The sequence below is a fragment of the Sparus aurata genome, chromosome 19 (assembly GCF_900880675.1).
Source record: "Sparus aurata chromosome 19, fSpaAur1.1, whole genome shotgun sequence".
NCBI classification, from domain to species: domain Eukaryota; kingdom Metazoa; phylum Chordata; class Actinopteri; order Spariformes; family Sparidae; genus Sparus; species Sparus aurata.
This window is the reverse complement of record NC_044205.1, coordinates 26116362-26138588: the sequence shown is the minus strand read 5'-3', so window position 1 is coordinate 26138588 and position 22227 is coordinate 26116362. Positions and strand designations below refer to the sequence as shown.

At 42.9% G+C, this 22227-nt stretch overlaps 1 protein-coding gene across 7 annotated transcripts in view; it reads right to left on the bottom strand.

Annotated features, from left to right (window-relative positions):
• LOC115570074 (cadherin-6-like) overlaps positions 1–22227 on the bottom strand; it is a 74126-nt gene that overhangs the window by 5275 nt on the left and 46624 nt on the right. For all 7 annotated transcript variants that reach the window (XM_030398336.1, XM_030398339.1, XM_030398338.1 and 4 more), the window contains exons 5-11: positions 19639–19806; positions 17036–17223; positions 11630–11883; positions 4318–4454; positions 2962–3083; positions 706–823; positions 205–456 (exon numbers count right to left, since the gene is read on the bottom strand). In XM_030398336.1, the coding sequence (XP_030254196.1) occupies positions 205–456; positions 706–823; positions 2962–3083; positions 4318–4454; positions 11630–11883; positions 17036–17223; positions 19639–19806 (1239 nt within the window). The remainder of the gene's footprint in view (positions 1–204; positions 457–705; positions 824–2961; positions 3084–4317; positions 4455–11629; positions 11884–17035; positions 17224–19638; positions 19807–22227) is intronic.

Below are 22227 nucleotides of genomic sequence, written 5' to 3'. Positions count from 1 at the left end.
AGTGAAATACAAAACGGTCTCTTTAACACCTGCGAGGGGCGATTTGCTATCGCGGGACGCTCTCGAGCGCAGCTTCAGGAGACGCTCAAATCAAATCTCCAGTGGAGCCGCCCGGCTTAAATTAGGATCAAATTGGAAAAACAAATGTTTGCGAGATTGAGCTTCAGGTGAGCCGCCTCTCCGTCTCAGCCCGTCTGTACTCACTGAGCAGGATGATGACACAGAGCAAGATGGCCACCAAGGCTCCCGTGCTGAGTCCCGCCCTCGCCGTGAGCGCCTCGGCGTTGCACAGCTTCATGTTGCCCTCGCGGTCGCAGGTGCACACTCGGACGGTCAGGGTGCTGGTGCTGCTCTGCATCGGGAACTCGCCGTCCGAAATGACCACAGGCACGTGGTAGACGCTCTTCTGCAGACTGTTGTAGCTGTTCCTCCGGGTCAAGATCCAGGCCGTGTTGTCTGAAAACATCGGGATATCCAGTTACTGCGCAGCAATCGATATCGGCTGAATGAATATTTCAATGAACTCCGCTTGAAATTTCATTTGGTTCTGTGAGTGTGCTTTTAGTGCTGCAAGATGAAAAACTATAAATCGCATCATCGTGCAGATGTGGTTAAGAACAACAGGTGTAAGTGCCTTATGGGAGCAGTAGACAAGGAGATTGAAGTTAATCCGATGACCGCGAGCGCGAGCTGAGAGTGTGTTACCTTTGTTATCACGGACGGAGAAGTTGGCCTTCCCAGCAGCCTCCTGTGCGAGACCGAAGAAGAATCGGTGTCCTCCGAGTGGCTCGTCAGGGTCTGTGGCACTCACCGTTTGTATCCTCTGAAAATAAGAAACAGAGTGAGCGACTCGACCTTCCAGCAGCCATAATGAAGGAACGTAAACGACCATCAGCTGAGAAAAACTGCAATCCAACCACAAACTGTAACCTTCTGAGAAGTTCTCAATGGACACTTTAACGCTCTGTTTAACTGGGAACTCATCATTCTAGCACTCAGCTTTATGGGAGTGGGCAATGTTATTCAAACAGATCAGTCACAACATTATATGGAGGAACCGGTGAAGTGAGTATCATTGATGTTGCACACCAAGAACAGGCATTATGGCAGTATAGAGCTCAAGGTGTTGACCCGGCATCCCAATCCCCCAGACCCAAATCCAGCTGAACATCTGTGGGATGTACTGAAACGGTACAAACCATGGAGGGCGCCGCTCACAACCCACAGGACATGTCCTGCTGGGAGGCCTCGGGTCCTGGTGTTCATGTGGACGCCACTTAACATGCCGGTCCCTGATGGCAAAAATGAGTCCCAATCTGATCGAGTGTCCACGGTACGTTCTGAAATAAATGCGATCGATGGACGAGTTCTCTCGCAACCAAAAGTACTCAAAGGATCCGCTGCCTGATGCTGGACACCCTAAGAGGTCCTGTGTCCTTTACCTGTCAGGTCAGAGCTAAGTGGATCGGACCCGTTCAGACACATTCCATGGATGCTTGATCAGATTGGGATCTGGGGGATCTTGAGACCAGCTCGATGCCTTGAGTTGTTTGTCGTGACATCCCTGAGCGTTCTTGCAGTGTAGCAGGGCGAGATGATTGCTCTCCACAATTATTTCATGTATTAGACTGCCCACAGTGGCCTAACACAGCCAGCAAATGTCTCATGCTGCACAGTTTGTTGTCACATTGACCAACAATATCTCTAAAACCGTCTGATTAACAAAGATATCACAGCACGTGCGTGTTGTTGGCAACTGTTTACACGTCAACACCGGCTGTTTAAGAGATGATTCAGTCTTTGGGGAGTCATAAACCTCACTGATGGGAAATGCATGTAGCACTGAACACATGTACATCCTTTACACCTGGCAGTTCTCAGTGTTGCCTAGAGACACAGAACTGACTCAAGGATGTACAATAGTCAAGGACATTTACAGGAGTTTGGACATTTTACTCAACTTTACATTCCTGCATATGAGCTTGTTTTCAGAGCTTCTCCTTCAACGATACTTGTGTTTCTGGATCTCATTATTTGACAAAAAAGGTCCGTCTGTGAAGGAATAACAACCGCAGCCCGTCTGTGGCAAAACAAGCACTTTAAGTGGACATTACTTCGACGGTCAGCGATGCCCTGAAGGATTTAGAGCTATTGCAACCATCTGAGGCAATCTGCTGGACCGAGTCCAAAACTTCTGGTGAGCATGAATCATTTAGACACCAAAACATGTAGGTGATTGTAGGTGTTGTGCAGCTCCCTATCCACATGGAGGTGAGTAGAAAAATGATGGAATTTTCATTTTTGGGTGTTGGTTTAATAATCTGAGTGCTTCTTCTTCCACCGTTGCAGCGGAAGTCTAATATCACGAAGATAATATTCTTGATATAGTTTTTTTTTTGCTCTTTTTTCCATGTTTGAACATCACATAGTGGTTCATCTGTGAGCTCAGATAAACTGTCGACAGAAACATTTGGTTCTGACCCGAAGTGTGAACACAGAGTATGTGTAGGAATTTACAAGTGATGCTGAAACTGAAAGACTTGGAGTCAAAGTGTTGGAGCGCTTTGGGGTTTTCGGGGGAAGCAGCAGTGCGACTGTAAAGACGACTGGGATGATTGAGAATCACATATAACAAACAGTCGGTCCATAATGCATCTGTGTCGCTGTTGCACTCTTTCTGATGACTTCAGATGAGTTTTTAACTTCTCTAATCTCTACTAGGAGGAAGAGGGAACAGTTCTGATTTTTATTTATTTATTTTTTTTATCAACCTGAGAGAAAAAAGGGTCCCCAGATGTGTTCGTTATCCTCAACCATCAAGCTTCACGCACGTGACGGATTTACAAATTCTCTCTGAGGTCTGCTAATTACATGCTGTGCTGGAAGCGGACACATAATCCTGACGGGGGAAGCGGAGATGAAACCACGACTGCCGCTTTGTGTTTTTTCGGTCGTACCAACCTGATTAGCCTTTGCGTTCTCACACACGAACGTCTCGTAATTGGTGGCAAATGTCGGAGCGTTGTCATTGACGTCCAGGACTCTGATGTAAACCGGCACACGGCTGATCTGTCGCGGGTTGTCTAGGAAACACAAAAGGTAAGGACGGTGAATTTACACTAATGATTATTTCCTGACAAAACTTTACCACAGTGTTGTGTTTGTGTATGTGTGTGTTTCCATGCATAAGTTGTATTGTTAGACATTGTTGGAGATATTTAATTGATTCTCTGCAAGGACGCAGATTAGATTTGACATGTAAAAGAGGAAACTACATTTATATTAACGTCAAAAAGAAATTGAGGTGAGCTGAGGTGAAACATTTCTTGATTAGTCTCGTCTTACACTCCACATAAAGTATTTATTTTCTATCTATTTGTTCTGATTCTTACTTGAGATTCTTAGACAAGCATGGAAATAAAACTTTTCAATCTTCGAAGTTTTTGTCGGCTCTATTTTGTCGTCGTCTTTCAAGCACGGTCACTGAATATTGTCACTTCCTGCACACATTCAACATTAAAACTCAATAAGGAGAATAAGATTATGATGTTTCAGCTACTGGAAATGGCTCATCGTATTAAAAAGGTGTCATTGGCTGAAGGTAGCTCCGATGTTAGAGGGTAGCATATCACCTGGAACCACCAACTGCTGCTCATGGGCTCTGGAATAGTTCGCAGGGTCGTGTCGTTGAAATAAATACTTACAAGCATCTTTTTGTGCATTATAATCTCTAAACAAACATAAGAAATCTCTGCAAATCGCATAAAATATTGGCGAAGTCAGGCTCTGATGTTATATGAATGTTATATTCTATATGTACTGACACTTAAACCAATTATCACCATTTTCATACAGTAAAAATATGAACGTATATTAAAAAAATGTACAATAATAATATATTCTTGGAGCATAATGAGAATATAATGGCTTGTATTGTCCAGTATGTACTTTTGAATAATTATATATTCTCTACATATTGACAAATATACCCATTATTGCTGTTAAAACATTAACATACATAATAAATATATATTAGGTCAATATATGAAATCTATGTGGACGGCATACGGCGTCATATTTGTCAGTTTATGTGCAGTAACTCTTGAGTGGTGAACAAACACCAGCTCGCAGCCAATAACTGATGAACTGGCAGTGACTGTTGTACTTCCAGCAGAAAACCTCTCTCTTCACTTCAACACAGAACACTCAGCAGATACTATCAGCTCCAAAAATCAAATTTGGCTGGCAGAAAGAGAAGAACGAGGGGCGAAACTGAAAAAACAAACAAAAGTCTGCTACCCGTCCGGCTGCACTTACTGAACTCTGTGGCGAGGACGGAGATGTTGTGCCAGGCGTTCTCTTCTCTGTCCAGCTCCCTGAGGGTGTACACTGACCCGTTGCCTGCATGGATGTTGAACACTCTGTCCATGTCTGTACGCCGATCAATAGTGTACCTGCAAAACATGCACACACACACACACACACAAAGGGATCAGCTTCTTAAACGTGGACATGCGTTGTGTTGTGAAGGCTACCGTCACATTCAGAGAGCTTCTCAGGTGTGAACGGTCACGTCTGCTGGTGGTTAAACTGACATCAGGGGTGGTTGGAGGGGTTCCAGCAGGCAGGAGGTGCTCAAAACAACTCACGCTAAGCATGATGGACTCGTCTGCACTCTGCCATTATTTCCTTTCTCTGCTATTCATACCAAGAACGCATTAAGGAAAATATGAATGTTTGCATCAATCCGGGCAGGTTTGCCCTCAGAAGAAAGGCCAACTTTGTTGAAGGGAACAAAATTGGTTTTTCCACCGGCACAAATGAGCCAAACTACAGGAGTTAATAAACTGCTTTTGAACACCTTCACACTTCCACTAAAAGCTCGCTTTACACGAATCACAAAAAACATGTTTTCTCAATTACCCTCTGCAGGATAGTTTAAGGTTTGCATCCTAAAGTTTGGACATAACCGCCTCTGAAACATCTGCCGCCGCACAGATGCACCCGGTGTATAGAAATGAAGTAAACTCAACAGCAGGATGCTTTTACAGGAACCATGTCCTCGTGTTAGGAGCGATCAGGGGCGTTAATTCATCTTTTCCTGTCCTTTTTCTTCTCTGAACTCTTTGTTTTTATTGAGAAACAATGTTGGGTGTTGTTGAGCTGTATCGACTGGGCTTCACTGTGATGTCTTGAAATGTCAAACACATCGTCCTTGAGGTGCTAGAGCAGCAGTTTCTGCAACCTAACGAGCCTCAGGTGAAGATCTAAGTCGAGTAAAGTCACGGAGGCGCTGGTTTTTGTGTTGATGTGTTACGAGATGGGACGCACACAACTACAACTTGTGAACTTCTGGGGAAAACCAGCTTATTTTCAGGGTTCAGACCACAAACAACCTAAAAAACTCGCAGGTGAGCTAACCATACAATCGTTTCTCTAATCTTTGGAAAACATCCCTGGACCGGAGTAGTAACGCCTCACAACTCTGGATATCCAACATCCAAACTGAGGGACCGGAGGCTGCTGTCACTCTCAGATTGACTGACTGGTCTTTTTACAGGTTGTCTCAATTGCTTTGGCACAACACTCGAAATGAAAAATGACTCAAAGTGAACAGCTTATGTCCTCCTGCCAGTTAACGCATCCTTTGTTGCTGTTACACAGAATCCAAATGCATAAATATCAATATCTTAAATAGAAAAACAGAGTAATGCATCGTGATCACTGAGTGTTTTCAAAAAAATGAATCTAGTTAGTAGTTCAATAAATAGTTTTGTCCCCAACAGAAAAAGGATAAAAAGATGAACACTTCCCCCCCGAACAAACCTTTGATTTTATATTTGTTTCTGAAATATCTGAATATCTTTGGAAACCTGTTTTTCTTTGGGTCTACTCGTGGTTAGATTGAACTAAACGAGCTGTTAGTCTGACTGGTGGTGAGACGTCGCTGTTGGGCAGATCTGGTTTATCAAAGACGCCCACAAAGCAACACGGTATATTAAATACCAGCAGGTTTAAAATGTTAGTTACACCTGAGAAGAAATAAACAAGTGTGCCAATTTCCCAAGTCTCAAAGTTTGCATCGAGCTGATTGAGTCTGCAGCGCTGACCTCAGACCAGCCTTCTGTTTCTTTTCTGCAGTTTTAAGAACAGCTTTGTTAGAGCAACACATCTGTTAATTCAAACTTGTTATAGACATTATCGTGCACTCGGCTCTGCAACAGGATTTCTATTTAAATCTGCACAGATTCTGACGCTAAGCGTCCAATTTCTTTTGCCAATGACTGTCGATTTCTTTCCCTTCTTCTCTAACTGTTGCTCAGAGACATCTTTGACTCTCTCTGCCCTCTCAGCTGTCAGTCTGGTTGATCCGCAGCACAGCGATTTGTTCTCCATGTACAAAAAAAAAACATTACTTCTTTTTTGGCAAACCATACGAAATGATACCAAGAAAAAAAAGAAGCCTGACAGACTATTCAATATAACACGACGTGCTCTCAGACATCTGACTACCAAACAGCAGAAACATCAGAGAAACCTGCGCAGATAAAAAACAACACAATTATCTGCCCGACTAGACGCAGCCAGAGGTGAGTGTACCCGGCTATTTTATGCGATTTGGGTGAACTGACCCTTTATCACAGAGTCTGAATGTTGTGTCCTGTGGTGATGACAGATTTATGTAAGTGTTTGCAGTCTCTCCTCTCTCTCTCTCACACACACACACACACACACACACACACGAGCCAACAGGTTACCCAGTCGTGTTGTTTTTCTCTGCTTCCCAGACTACTGTGATACATCAGTGTGATTAATGGAGTAGCAGGCATCAGGAGGGCCGGCGTAAGAAGGAGGAGACCCCCGAGGGGAGACTATGAACCCGGGCTCTCAATGCACCGCCGCACCGCTCTCTCTCCTCTCTCCCCTCGCCTCCCTCCTCCCTCCCTCCCTCTCCCTGCTGCTTCTCCTGCATCAACCATTTTAGTGTCTTTATCTAAACACTCCCTCCTCGTCTCCGCCTGCCTCTCCTCCACCACCTCGCCGGGGCCCTCGACAGTAACTCTAACCTCGTTAAAGCTGCGTCGGCCGTGGGCTTTACTAATTGCTTTTCTAATATTCCCAATAATTCAGCTGGCTGGGCCTAACCCTTCCCCTGATTAATGGCACAGAGATAACAGCGCGCCTCGTCCTGACCGGGCATCCAAAGTGCTGCACTCAGCAGGCAGGCAGCTGGCTGGATGGGAGGCCAAGCAGAAGGACATGGAGGGTTACAGAAATGTTAGCGATCAGCGAGTTAGGGACATATATCCTCTGTCCTCGCTACAGAGGCGACACGCCTGCAACAGTATTTTTAAAAGACATTCTTTAGAGCGGGAGTCGCCTGGCATTGAGTATGAGCACTGATCGGGGATCTGAAGGTCAAGAGACGTCGAGTTTGACCTGAAAACGTTGATTAGGTTAAATTTGAATCATTGTTACAACATTTGATTGGCCAGATTTCGATGTGAACTCAGTCTTGTCAGCGCTTATTTGTGTAAATGTTGATTGTAGAACCCAGATGACTCAGAATCTCTGCAAGACAGTCTCGCCCTCAGGTCCTTTTAGTGGCTATTCTGAAGCTTCTGATCGTATCACATGATGTTTATCAGCAGAAGTTCAGACTTCTACAGCATTTTATGGACTTCTGGATCATGTGACACAACAACTCAGACTTTATCTTCACCACTATGTTTTTACTAGAGAAGTTTTTCTCCAAAGCCCTTGGAGGAACGACTTAAAACCTGATTGAAGTTGAATTTTAAGTCACTGAATCTTGTTGTAGACAAGAAACATCTTAAATAGTCATAGGCTGGACTACTAGCTGCACTTCTAACCGAGCTAAACAGCTAACGGTAGCTTCAGCTGAGTATGATCTGAGAGGTGGCACATTCTTACATGTTGTACATTTCAAGGTGGCAACAGATGAAGAATCGTGGAAAGAAGTTCTGCTAACGCCTCCACAATAGACAGATGGAGATGCAATATAACATTTGATAAAGAGTTTATATATTTATAGCAGGTACGCAAGAAGGAGCTCCACAAAATGTTCCCAAGTGCCGAACAATAACTGGTACCACACTATACTGTCTTCGGCAGTGTAAAGAAATTAAAGTATTTTGAACGGCGATATGTAAAGACAGAAGTACGGAGATGGTGCAGCAACTGCTCCCCATCCCACTTTTATGCCTATTACGACGTTACGCCTGATTCTTTGAAGAGTCAGTTCAATTTCTCTTAATGTTGGTGAGAAAGGCTGTAAGAGCTAAGTGGGTTGAGAGTGATTCCACCTCTGTTCAATTGTGAAAACCTCTAATATCTGATGATGTTACTTTAGAGAAGTTGAGATTCGATCTACTTTTGCAAAGAATAAAAGTGGGAGAAAACACTGAATCACCGAGGAATTAACTGCAGATTGACGTGAAGATAAGTGGCTGAGACGAGGGACTCTTTTGTTCGTGAACAACACTACTCTGTACATGATACTGAGCCTGTTGACAGAGGAGCACATGCTCTTTCCTCCAGTAGAAGTACAGATCTTCTGGTACTGATTCAAGGACAGGCTCTGAAATGTAGTCAGAGTATCAAAGGAAAACATTTCCATGCAAAGCTACCTGAAGCTTACATCATATTAAGTTCCGTATTGTAGGCAACTGGACTTGTTTCAGTCTCTTGAAGACGTTTCACCTCTCATCCAAAAGGCTTCTTCAGTTCTAACTAACTGGACGGGAGTTGCAGGCTTTTAAACTCTGTGTGGGAGTGTCCTTACAGAGTCGTTAAGGACACGTGTTGGCTCTGGGTTTCAGAGTCGTTAGGACCGCTTGTGGGTCGACCTGCCTTCATGGGTGAGGTGAGCCCAGGTGTGACTGGTTGATGGCCAGTTGACTCTGTAAGGACACTCCCACGCATTATTTAAAAGCGTGCAACTACTCCATTTTGGTTTGGCGAAGCGTCCAGAGCAGCAACAACGTGAGAAAATAAGAAAATCTCTGCAGATACGAGACACTGACACTCCCTCCTTCTCTGTCTGTTTACGTCTTCTTACGTCTTTGTATTGAAATGCATAAAACTTAAGTAAGGAAAATGTGTTTGGGTATTTGTGTTTAAAATGAGCTCTGAACTTTAAATTTAGCTCTGTTTAACATTTTCCAGACGCTTTTGTGTATCAACGCGGTGTGCGTTAGCATCTTTTTAAACCTGAGCACGGATGACATTTTGAATTAATATTCAAACTCCAAAGTCCTGAGAGTTTTTCAGTGCGTTTCCCAAAGTCTGCCCTTGGTAAGCTGACGACTGGAAACAGCATTTAGATTATCGCGGCACTAAAACGCTTCATTAAAACCAGGACTAATAAAACTGTTTTAAGAGCTGGCAGCTGTTTAAGACGGGATGACCTGTCGGGGAAAAAAAAGCTTTCAGACTTACAGATGATGTTCAAAAAAACGCTCCAGTATGTGTGACGAGAAGAATAAAATTATTGCAGGTTGGAAAAATTTGAATATTGTTTTATAGACTGTCATCAAACTGACATCTAATAGAAACCTTCCAACATGATCCTCTGCTCATCTTCATGTATGTCTGAGGGGATTTGTGTGTATACGTCCATGTCTCGGTGTAAACGTGTCTTTGTGCTGTTGTGGCGATCGGTGCGAGCTAATAAAGATAACCATCCGAGTGACTTCTTCATGCCAGGCAGCCCTTAGGCTTCCCTCCTCCTCCTCCTCCTCCTCCTCCTCCTCCTCCTCCACTGTGCAGCTTTAAATGCCACGGGGTAGCTACCTCCTTGATGATGGGCGATAAAAGAGAATGATATCATATTTGACACCTGCAATAAAGTGGTGGAACTTCAACCTTGAGAGCCAACTCCCTTAGTGCATCATAAAAATGAAAAAGTCTTTGAGACGGAGTGGAAGGCGCTGCCCCACACCCCCGCCGCCATTACTCCCATTTAGTAGAACACTTGCATAATTTTTAAACTGCAAGACGGGAACCTTCGTCACGTCCGTTACGTCTCCGTTTCGAGGCCTCATTACGTGGTGTTAAATGCCGTGTTTGTGTTTATGCTGAAGACAAAGTTAATATTTAAATAATTCACTTAATGGGTGCTTTTAAATTGCATGATTATATAAAATTAATGAGTTCCACAAGTGTTGCGCATGAATACTTTTTCCCATTAAGGGGGTCCGAGACCACTTGAATTGATGAAAGGGGTGAAAAAAAAGTTGTATTTCACCGTTATTAGATTAAAAATTACTCCGGTTTGTGAGTGTGTAACGGTCATCACTCATGTAATATCTGAGATTAAATATTCTGAGCCAAACGTTGGTTTATAAGATTTTTCCTGAGCTTTTCAGCAGAACCCAGTGTTGTTATTCATATTATACACAGAGATATCGTGTTGAAATATTATTTCTTTACTGCTAAAAGTGAAAGTCGAACGTTAAAGTGTATCTGATATTAATTGTAATAAAGAATTAAGTCATTTTCTGGCAATTAATGTACTCAAAAAGTAACTTGCACGAATATTTACATGTCTGTAGGCGTCTACGAATTTTTGGCCGATCCGATTTGCAGCGTTTTTGTGATTCTGTGGTTTCCACTGATTTGTCTGTGAAGCAGCATGTCGTCTGCAAAGAAACTAGTAATGAAATGTATTAAGTAAATGACGTGGTGTAGCAGAAAATGGAAATATCCTCACTGAATTGTTACTTTGTTGCTTTTCATCGCCTTATTATAGGAAAGGGAAGATCCAGAGAAACCGAGTTAGTGAATCAAATTCTTGTAGAGGATTTTACGATAAGACAAATGTTGCCCTGGTACAAACTCCTCCAGGTGTCATCTCACCTTTGGTTTGTTTGATTGGAAAACTGACTCTTTTTATTGTCTCTTTTGTTTTCTTTATCACAGTCAGACAAAGAAAACAATACATCAGACTGACAAAATTAACCAAACAACTCAAGTAATCAAGAAAAAAATAATTTCCTTCAAGAAAAAAAAAAAATTTCTCCAAGAAAAAAACCTTTTCCTCTAGGAGTGTATCTGCATGTTTTCTAGGAAATCACGTTTTTAGATTCTGTTATCAAAACTTTTAAAATCAAAGATTATTTGGACCTCAATTTTTTCTCTGTCAACACAAAGTTTGGTTTTGGATATTAAGGTTTCATTTATGTCTAGTTAAAGCATCAAAATGATTAAACTGTCACTTTTATCAACCTTTTGTCGAGAGCCTCCTTTGTGTTTATTAATTTTGTTTTATTCATCTGCTAGTTTCACAGCCTCACACTGAAAAACATTTTAAATTCTTTGTAGATTTTTTTGTTTTTTGTTTTTATTGAATGATAATTAAACGTCTTCTATTTATTATGGATTCCTTTATTCCACTGAGCTCCTTGGCATATTTGATTTGATTTTCTTGTATTTTATTCTTGTTTTGTTTATTACTCGTCGATTTTTGCCTCTGTATGTTTTAGTATGTCAAAGAAATTGCCTCTAAAGTTATCTGACTAGCTAGCTGGTTAGCATGCTACCATCATTAGATATCCCTGCAACACGATACACTGAAGCTTTAAATGAAGAGACGTTGCTTTGTTACCTGACGAGACTGTTCTTGTCGTCGGGATCGGACGCGCTGACGGAGCCGATGATGGTGTTCCTGGCGGCGTCCTCTTTGACCTCCATGACGTAGCTGGCGCGCTCGAACACCGGCGGCTCGTCCACGTCCTCCACGACGATCTTGACGGTGGCCTCGTCCCTGAAGGGCCCCACGGAGAAGAAGCGTGGGTTGATGTGGGCGTTCTCCACCTGAACGCGGAGGCTGTACTGACGCTTCCTCTCGAAGTCCAGCGGCTGCGGAAAACAAAAACAGAAGATGCACGTCCTGTAACTTTGTGTTGTTTTGTTTCCTCCCTGATCCTGTTTTTTCCTTCACGTTTACTTTTAAACAGTCATTTGTATGCAGCCTCACGTTCTGCTGTTGATTTTGCGGCAAACTAATATCCAGAGGCCGTCCTGCCATGTTTAATTTCAGGTCAGATTGGGGGATTTTATTCATTAAACTGACAATCTTTTTCCAGAGCATCGTCTAATGAGCGCGTTCGGAGAGGGCTCGGCGTCTTGTTCAAGGACACTAACAAGACTTTTGATGGACACACATGGGCTGCTGCACAGATCAGACCTCTGTGCTCTTTTGGACATGTAAAAAGCCTTCCACTTAACGACCCCTCCACGTCCTGAATAATGTGACTGATGTGGCATTTTGGTGGAAACTAACATGACAACAACACGGTCGGATTAATGGACAAAAACCTGGCTGCTGTTAAAAAGAGGCTTTTCATTCAGGGAGTCTGGTTTTACTGTATAGAGTCTTATTTTTTACATCTGTTTGCTTGTTTGTGTTTCTTTAGGCTGTGAGACAAAGACACGACAACTTCTTGGATGTTTTTTTTTGTGTTTTTTTTTTTTTTGCAGCTTGGTTTCCTGATCCCCGACACTCTCTGTGAAACAATCAATCAAAGTCGTCTCTCTGAGTGCGCTGGGTGACATCTGCTCATTTGCGCTTGTGTTTTTTTTTGTTAAATGAAGAGATCAGTGCGTCAGATCAGCGCTCAAGCAACAGAGGAAATACACAGTTTGGAGCTCAACGCCGAGGAAACATTTACTATTTTACTCTAAGGGCGCATCAAGGTTGTACACATTTTCTGCATTTGCATCTGCGAACGAGGCTGATCAGTAAAAAAAAGACTCAAAAGAGCTTCAACGTGGGAAAATATAATAATATGACGACTGGTATTCTGCTGAAGGACACATCTGTTGAGCACTTCTACGTTTGTATTTTAGTTCACTGAATAATTCATTGGACAGATTACTGTAAGAAAACTTTTTTTTTTCTACAGAATAAGACACTTGTCCTCAAGCTGATGCAGCACATGTGTTTAAAAGTTAAGAAACTACGTACACAGCACACAATGTGTGAAATCTGAAAGGGGAAAAATGGAAATAATGACCCCCCTGAAGATGTAACTAGCTCTACTTTCCTTGCCAGGAAATACATGTAAATGCAGGTAATTTAATGTATATTTATGCTCGACCTTTTCTGTCAATGCGCAGGCTTTCATTTTCACCCATTTGTCAACTTAAAAGGAAGCAGCTTTGTTTTTTTTTTTTATGTATGATCCCTTATTATCCTGCATCTACCGTACACCGCTCTTACATCCTGTAATTTATGGTTCTGGGCTCGCTGATTAGTAGACCCGATTCCTGCAAGATTGCCAGTGTTTTTCTGTCGTCGTGCATTTAAGCGCAGGTCTGTGGTGTGCTTCTGCTTTTATGTTCCCTTTTTCTGAACTTGAAGGTATCCCCCTATTGATGGAAATAATTGGGGAGCGGTGCATTTTAATGAATGTGCGGCCGGCCGCCGAGCAGGAGCAGCTGGATCAGAGCGAGCAAAGGCTTGCCTACTGTACATATGAAAGGACGCCGGGGTCCGTGATCGCTGGAAACAGCCAATGAAAGCTTGAAAAGTCCACATGGAACGAGCCGTTTTTCTAAAGCCATGAATAATAACATAATATGAGTCAGTGATTTGCGCCGCTTCTTGTTAAGGCAGGGTGGGGAACCGGCTCGTCAATGGAGGGAATGCGTTGCTTTGAAGGACCGGTACAAGCAGAGATGGGACGCACTCCTACTTGACAAGCCCATTTAATTAGTAAGTTCAGAATTAGGGCACGCTCACTCCCCACACACACACACACACACACACACACACTCTCTGCCTCGCTCACCACATCCACAGCACATCCACTACAGCACCGCAGCGGCTACAAAAGGCAATTATGTCATCCTCCACTTAATGATGGCATGATGGAAGCGATCGATCGCAGGCTGCAGAGAGGGGCCGCTTGATAAGGCAACTGCCAGATTCTGTTGAATACATCAGAAACACACCGCAGCACACCGCTGAACGCCGCGATCCATACTGAGCATCAATATTTCTGCTTTGGTCTCAGCTGAGAGGAAGGATGAATCCCGCTCTAAACACATGTACTGGGAGTGTGGGCAGGAGTAAGTTGGAAACTAATAAACTCTACTGTCCATCTCCTGCCTGTCGGAGCATATGGAGATAAAAAAGTTTCTCTGGTGTAATTGAGTGCAGTTCATTGTGTTGTGTATTATTTTTGTGCTCGCACACAGTCAGAGCTTCTCAAACACTAATAAAACCAAGATGAAACTGAAATTGCGTGATATTTCTTACATTTAGTCACATTAATAAGGGTAATGTGGTGAAATTGTTATCAGTTATAAGAATACTTATGCGCTCTTTTAAATTATAATCCTTAAGATTTTCACAACCCCATTTTTGAAGCTATGAAACAAAAGTTTTGCCAGAATCATCTTTTTTTTTCAATCGATGGAAACATTTGAATGTTTTATTCCAGAGAACTGTATTTTTTTTCATGTGTGAAACCAAGTGAAAAGGAAAAACTCAGGAGAAGAGCATGTATTTTTTCTTCGTGTGTGCAGACAGAAATCAAAACTCCCCTGAAAGAAAACATGAATGCTTTTCGTCCAATTCAGAACCTGAGGCGGTGCACTTCAGCCTCCTGTGGTCAAAATGAGAACCACGAAACAGACACTTTAACAAAATAAGCCTCTTTCTTCTGCCGGAACTGATTTTTTATTTATTTTTAAATTCCCCAATTTCAAACATGAAAAACAGATTTCACCTAAAATTCTTTTTTATCACCTGAAACACTCACTCACTCACTCACAGACAAAATATTTTTTTTCCTCCTAAAAATAGCTTTTTTCCTGAATTGTGTTTACGCTCAGTTTCACACATGAAATTTAAACGTTAGATCTATTAATAGATTTCCTTTTCATGTGTGAAACTGGTACTGAGTGGGGAAACAATCTGATAGGATGATCTACAGATTTTTTGTCCAAAAATTTAGATTTTCCTTTTCTCCTGAAAAAAAAAAAAAAAATTGCTCAGTTTCGCTGAAAAAAAATAAATAACCCGAAACATCTTTTAATCATCTGAAACTCACTCGTGGACAAAATATTGTTTGTTCCTCCTAAAAAAACATTTTCCTCCTTGAAAAAATAGTTTTTGTCCAAGAAAAAAAAGCTTTTTTTCCCCCTGAATTGTTTCACTCAGTTCTCCTTACAAAAAAATTCTCCAAGAAAAAACTTTTCGATCTTAGAAAATTTTCTCTTCCAAGAAAAAAAACGTATTTCCTCCTAGAAAAAAAAAAAAAAATCCTTGAAGAAAAAAAATATTTTTCCTCCAATTTCGAAACTACTTGGTTTCACAAATCAAAAAACTATAAACATCCTAAAACAAAAAAATATCTCCTGAATTGTTATTTTGCCCATTTTCACAGATAATATAAAATTCTCGGCTCAGTTTTAAACGGGAAAAAAAAGAATCCACATGAGAACTCCCCATCCAGTTTCACAAACATGAAACGGGAGAAAACATTTTTTTTATTTATAAATACAGGTTTTTGTTTCAAGACAAAACAAAATCTCTTCAAACTAGTCTTTTCAGTTCTCTAGTTCTCTCCCGTTTTTTGTTTTCACACATTCTTTTGTCCTGAAAATTGTTTTTGTCTGGTCTGTAAATATTTCCCTTCTGCTGAAAGGGAGCGAAAAGGTTATTTTTATTTCAGGAGGAAAAAAAAGTTTATTTTAGTAGAAAAACAACATCTTTATCTGTCTTTCCCCACCTGGTTTCAAAAACAAGAAAACAAAGATACTTTGGTTTATCTTAAGATTATTTGATTTTCAGTGAGTTTATGGTCTCAGTGCATTGATGCCATTATAAACAATATAGTCTACTGTTAAACTGTAAAATATCTTGCCACCATTACAAATCTGTATCTCTATAGTCTGATAACCATAGGGTTTGAGGGTTCATGGGAAAGGATGTCTGTATATCAGCCATTTATAGTGGTGGGGTCCGCCATTCCAGTGCTGGATTCAAAATGCTTTCAACCACACATGATCCAAGGAAATGTGCTGCTGCTGCTGCTGCTGCTGCAAAACAGTGGGTGGCTTTTATTGTGAACCAGTCAAACACATCTGTCACCGCGGTTAGCGCCGACTCTGATCGTTCATCAAAAACATGGTAATTTTCTGGATTTTTTTTGACAGCGGATCAGTTCTCGATATCGCAGGATAACAAGAGAGAGAAGGCGCCGGCACTGTGAGACGTTAGGTGACGAGCTGGAGGCGACAGCTCTTCAGCGAGGTAACCGACTCCACTGTACTCTCGCTTTTTGGCTGTTTTGTCGAACTCTTCCGTTGACGCGTGCATGAAATCGGGGTTGTGTTTGCTAATGACACGATGTGTAATGTGCAAGGATTGACTGGCTCCTCCACAACAGCATGGGTTCATCTGGCTGAGCTGCACACAGATGCACTGGTTTGCTTTTTCTGTTGTATTTCTGACAGACTAGCTGCACTCGGAGTGTTTGCTGTAGTATTACACTGCACTTGCTGCAACCACCAGTAACTACTGGTGACATCAAATCACCCAGGACTAAAATCTTACAGATCTTTACTTTAATGTCTTGTCTTTGCTTCATGTAGCGCGGGCTGTTACGCAGCCTGTGAAGACAGCTGTATTGATTCAAATAGAAGCGTATCTGTTCTTTCAGACAGGCGTGAGACAAATGACTGAACATCACATGTGAAACGTCTCTGAAGGCTTTATTGTGAGGCCCCAATATGCTCGACCAATCAGAGGGTTAGTGCAGCCTGACAGGCGAGGTCCAGGGAGAGAAAAAGGAACAAAGCGCTCATTGTTGCTCATGAAGCTCACAGCTGTAATAGCTGCAAATAATGAGCATATCAAGGTTTTTTATCACGAGGGCTCTATTCAGTAGTAAACAAACTGAAACTGCCAAAATGGAGGGTGACAAATTGCATTTTGAAAAGAGAGGAAGAAAGTACCCTCGCTCACACGACCTCATCACACCCCTCGTCCATCACTGACCTTCCTCAGCACGATGACGCCGTCCTGCGTGCTCCTGTTGGTGGTGATGTCAAACATGCCGGGGCCGTCGCTCCCGATGATCCTGTAGTCCATCTCCGCGTTCTCGCCGATGTCGGCGTCCATGGCGCGGATCACTCCCACCGTCCCTCCGAGCTCAACGGACTCGGGCACTCTGAACTCGTAGAGGGCTGCGAAAGAGAGAATATTCAGCGTTGTGAGTGAACGTAACGTTACAGAGGAGGAGACAGAGAATCAGAACCAGAACCAGAACACTCTGCTGAGTGCTGAGCTCAGTCAGAGGTTGATACGATATGATAATCTGGATTTTTGAGGCGAATAAACACAAACTATCCTGCGTCCAAACTCGCGCAAGTAACACAAGGTGAATTTTGTTTTACTGGTGATGTCTACCAATAGACAACCAGATGTTTTTAAACTTTATTCAAGTTACTTTACGTCTTGTTTGTTCACAGACGGGGTCATGTTTTTGAGTTTTATTCACCTTGATTTGTAGTCTTGTTCACTGACTTCCTTCCATTCTCTTTGATTTCTTAAAGTAACACAAGTGAGGCGACTGAATGAAATGCACCGTCATCTTGGATTTCTTCGGTTTAAACATTGTTGGAAACGTTGGGGATAATGTAAGCAGCCTACACAAGTCCACAACATATTCTTATCACAAAGTCCTTCTAGTTGTTTTTTAGACATATTCGATCTAAGAAGCCCTGAAATTCACCCCAAAGATTAACCTACAAACAGCACATGAGACGGACCGGAGAAAAAAAGAAACAACACCACTTCTGACGCCCGATCGAGTGTCACAACCCAAGTAGCCTTTTTTTTTATGACCCTGTTAGTGGAAAAAGAGAGCGAGCGAGTGAGTCAGGCGGCGAGAACACAGGACTCAGAGAGAGGAGTGAGTCAGAGCCAATCAGAGAGCCGGGGGAGGGAGAGTGTGTGAAAGGGAGGCGGCGAGTGGGAGATTTAGTGCTGCAACATTTGTAGATCAGCGTGTGCAGCACACATTTCTTATGCAGTAAAACATATTTTCCAAAAACAGACATTCGGGCGTTTTAGCGTAAGTCGCTGCGAGCCGCATCGACAGCCGCGTTTAGGATGCGACATAAATTCTGGTCCAATTTGCTCAACATAAATTAATTGCTGCTTCTTCTTCTTTTTTTTTTATTTTTTATTTTATTCTGTGAGATGATTTCGTGGTTCGAGGCGGACAAATTGATGGCTGCCTGTCGGCGGCGGCGGCGGCCCCAGCTGCATCTCGTATGCTTAAATAAATAGCCGGACTGCAGCAGGGGAGCGGGCGTGATATACACACAGCCTGCGGAGACAAACAGCACTGACACACTAATAAAACATGCTGACAGTGTTTTGGCAACGCCTGAGTCGGCAGGTCTCCGTGACGCTGACACGCAAACACACACACGTGCGCACACACACACCGGAAAGGGACGCGCGACGTGAAGGTTTCCCTAGGCTAACAGGTATTTAGCATTGGGTGGAAAAGAAGAGGCATCACTCCGGCAGACAACAATGATATCGCTTCCTGACACTCCACCTCCTCTGGGTGTCCCATTACAATATCTCTTCCTCTTCCTCCCCCTCTTTCAATCTTCCCCTCTGTCTGTCTCACCCCTCCCTCCCTCCATCACAGGCCTGTCTTTCTGTCGCCCGCATCACTCTCCCTCTTTCTTCCCTCTATCTTCCCCTGCTGTCACCTCCTCCATCCCCGTCGTATCCATCTCCCTCCGTCCCCCTCTCGCTGCTCATTCATTGGCGGAGGAAGGCTGGGATGACAGCGTCTGTCTCACCCCCCCCCTCCCTCCCTTCCCTGAGCTCGGCGGTGGGAGGAGGGAGTGATAAATGGGGGACGGCGGGAGATCTGCGGTCGCGTGCCTTACTGTTTCGCCCACTGTACAGTCGGCGCTCGCTGTTAGTGAGGGGGAAACACGACGACACCAGTAATCTGTCAGTCTGATCTGCCTGCCTTCGCCGTTTGCCAGATGCATGAGAGGAAGTGAGACGGGGCGGGAGGAGGGGAGGAGGGGAGGAGGGGAGGAGGAGAGGGGTGAGAGAAGAAAAGGGAGACAACGTGTGAGACTGAAAGTGAGTAGGAAGGGAGAAGAAAGGAAGGATTGATGATTGATGAGCGGGAGGGTAACAAAAAGAAGTATAAAGTGCACCAAGGACAGTTGGAGCACTAAATTGAGAACATTGGTTTTTATGGAGTAAAAGGGAGGAAAAAGAAAGGACTTAATAGCGGGAGAGAGACAAAGGGAGCGGAAGAGTGGGGGAGATAAAGCTCAGCGAATGTACTCTGTTCATTTAATAGGGATTACAGGGCTGATCTGATGCACTTTGCAGGACCCTTCGCTCCATCATATGGCTCTATATTTAATTATTCGCTGCCTTTAAGAGGCCCGCCTTAGTCGCACAAAAACCCAGAGCTCCCTGCAATAATCCAAATTCATTTTGATACTGACACCAGATGGGGGGCTGCCTGCCTGGCACCGGCTCACACTGACAAGTGGTTTTCCATGAGGACTGGTCACTGTGTGTGTGTGTGTGTGTGTGTGGGTGTGACTCACTCTTGGTGAAGCGTGGCGGGTTGTCGTTGACATCAGAGAGGGTGATGCTGACCGTCGTGGTTCCCGAGAGGCCGCCCATCTGTCCGGCCATGTCTTTAGCCTGGATCACGACCTGGTAGTTCTCTTTGACTTCCCGGTCCATGCCGGGCAGCGCCGTCTTGATCAGGCCTGATGGAGAAACACGCAGATTTTTTTTTCATGTGGAGAGGAAAAGTCTGTGTGATCAAGTGTTTTTTTTTTTTTACACAGTTGTACACAATCTGCTGACTCATATCTGTGTTCTCTTACATTTTGATTTATATAGTTGAGTCAAGGGAGTTTTATTCATACAGCCCAATATCATAAATCTACAGAAGCCCTTAACGGTCACGTGTTGAACATATTTTATAGTTTTAAGTTATTCAATAGTCGATGTTTCAGCCATAAATTCAAAATGTTTTAATTTGCTGCTCTTCTTTGTCACGTAACACAGAAAACTGAACATCTTTGTGTTGTGAGCTGATGGTCCGACAAAAAGAACATTTTTTGCTAAAAAAGGAGACTTATTAATAACTGGAGAAATGTTTAGGCAGACCTAAAAATAATTTATGGAGGGTTTTTAATGCCACTGGTGAGGAGCTGGATGGGAAGCCGACCTCGCCGAGAAGTGCGGCACAAAACTCAAAAGTTGAACCACTTGTATTTATTATTTGCTCGACTCTGATGCATCAGCTGGAGCTCATTTGTTCCCTTTTTCACTCTTCAGTTTCTGTGGAGCTGAAAGCGTTTTTTCTGAGCTGTGCTCAGCTCAAGAGGACCTCGTGACCTCGTTGACCCGTCGAGCTGCGGTCAACAGAGTCCTTCTGAGGCAGCAAACACAACTTTTGGGTCAGAAAATCAGAAAAGGTGTTAAAAGAAATAAAGCAGATCTTTTTATAGTTAGTTATGAAAGTCAAGCTCTCTGTCAGACATAATGTTTGGGGAACATTCATCGATCTGCTGAAGAATAATTGGCAACTAGTTTGACACTTGACTCATGAAGTCATTTTAAAAGCAAAGATGACCCAACACGGCTTGTTAAGGCGACTTAGTTGTGAATATTTGCTGTTTTTCTCTGCGTAACAATGCATATCTTTGGATTTTTAGACTGACAAGAGGACAAAACAAGACACTGACGGCTCACCTCGGACTCTGAAGAACTGAAATCGACTTTTTTTTTCCCGACTAAATGATTAACTAGTTCATCGAGACAATTATCAGAGGATGTAGTGAAAATGAAAATATTCCTCAGTGGACAGCCGGCCAGGAGAACATATACAAACATATACTTTTTTATCTTATTAATAAGTTAACATTTACCGTAACTATCAACATGCAACTATCATATGTACAGTACCAACTAAAGTTGCACAATAAGACGTTTAAAATCTTTGTGGCGAACTCACGAGAAGCAAAAGTGTCTTGAAAAGCGCTTCATCAACGGTCGGACCAACATTAAACTCAACATCGATTGTTGGTACTTTGACAAAATACTAAAACAATGTGCTTTCTGATAAATAATCAACAATAATATGGATAAAATGACTCAGTGGGTGAAGAAAAGTATGAGAACGAGTCTGAGAAATTCAAACTAAACAAGCCGTTTACAGGTGGCAGGGTCCGCCACACGTAAACAAAGATAAGCTAAGATGTGAAACTGTGTCGTCCGAGAGAGAATTCCAGAAGTCCACGACCAGATACAGTCTGACATCATTATAACGGTGTATATGGATGTACCGCCCATCTCTAGCATGAACAGAGCCAATTAATAGTCTATAAGTCTTTCGCTTTTAATAATTAAAAGTCTGGTCGACCTTCCTAAAATCAACCTGCCGTCTGCCATAAAAATAATGAAGCGTTTCCACAGGTGGGAGAGCATATATCTAACGATCACTGTGCCCACCTGAGATATCTCTAAAAATAACCCCCGTGTGCATCAGCTGTATTGAATTAATGATATTTCATTTTTCTTTTCTCTTTTTTTTTTTTTTTTTTTTAAGATTTATGATTCTACAGGCCGGAGAATTAAACCCACTAAGAACATTTTATTACAGAAAAGGTCAGCGCTCTCGCTCGGTGAGCTCAGCGAGGCGCGGAGCTCCTCGACCACCCAGGAGACATTTTTTGGTCTGTTTTCTTTACGATTTAAACGGCTAAAGTGCACCAAAGGGCCAAAAAAAAAACCCCACGCAGCACGTTCCTCTAATTTCTGAGGCACTGACGGTCATTTATCTCCTCTTTGGAATTCACCCCGTGTTAATGTTCAGCCCTTTCAAGTGCCGTGCTGTTGCTTACTTCTGCGTTAGATCTCCAGTTTGGAGTCAGGACAGAGACGGGAGTGAGAGCGGTAATTGGCAGCGTAATCAAAAAAAGGTGTGCGCTCCGTCTCCCCATCAGAGACGGCTTCTTAAACCTCGTCTGCTATTAAACAGTTTGAGTTTGAGGCACGTCACCCGAGTGGGAGAAGAGAGATGAAATAAAACACATTTCACCCTAAATCCACTGCTTTGACAAACTTCATCACTCTCAGACTGAATAGATGATTCATTGCATATCAAACAATGATGATGA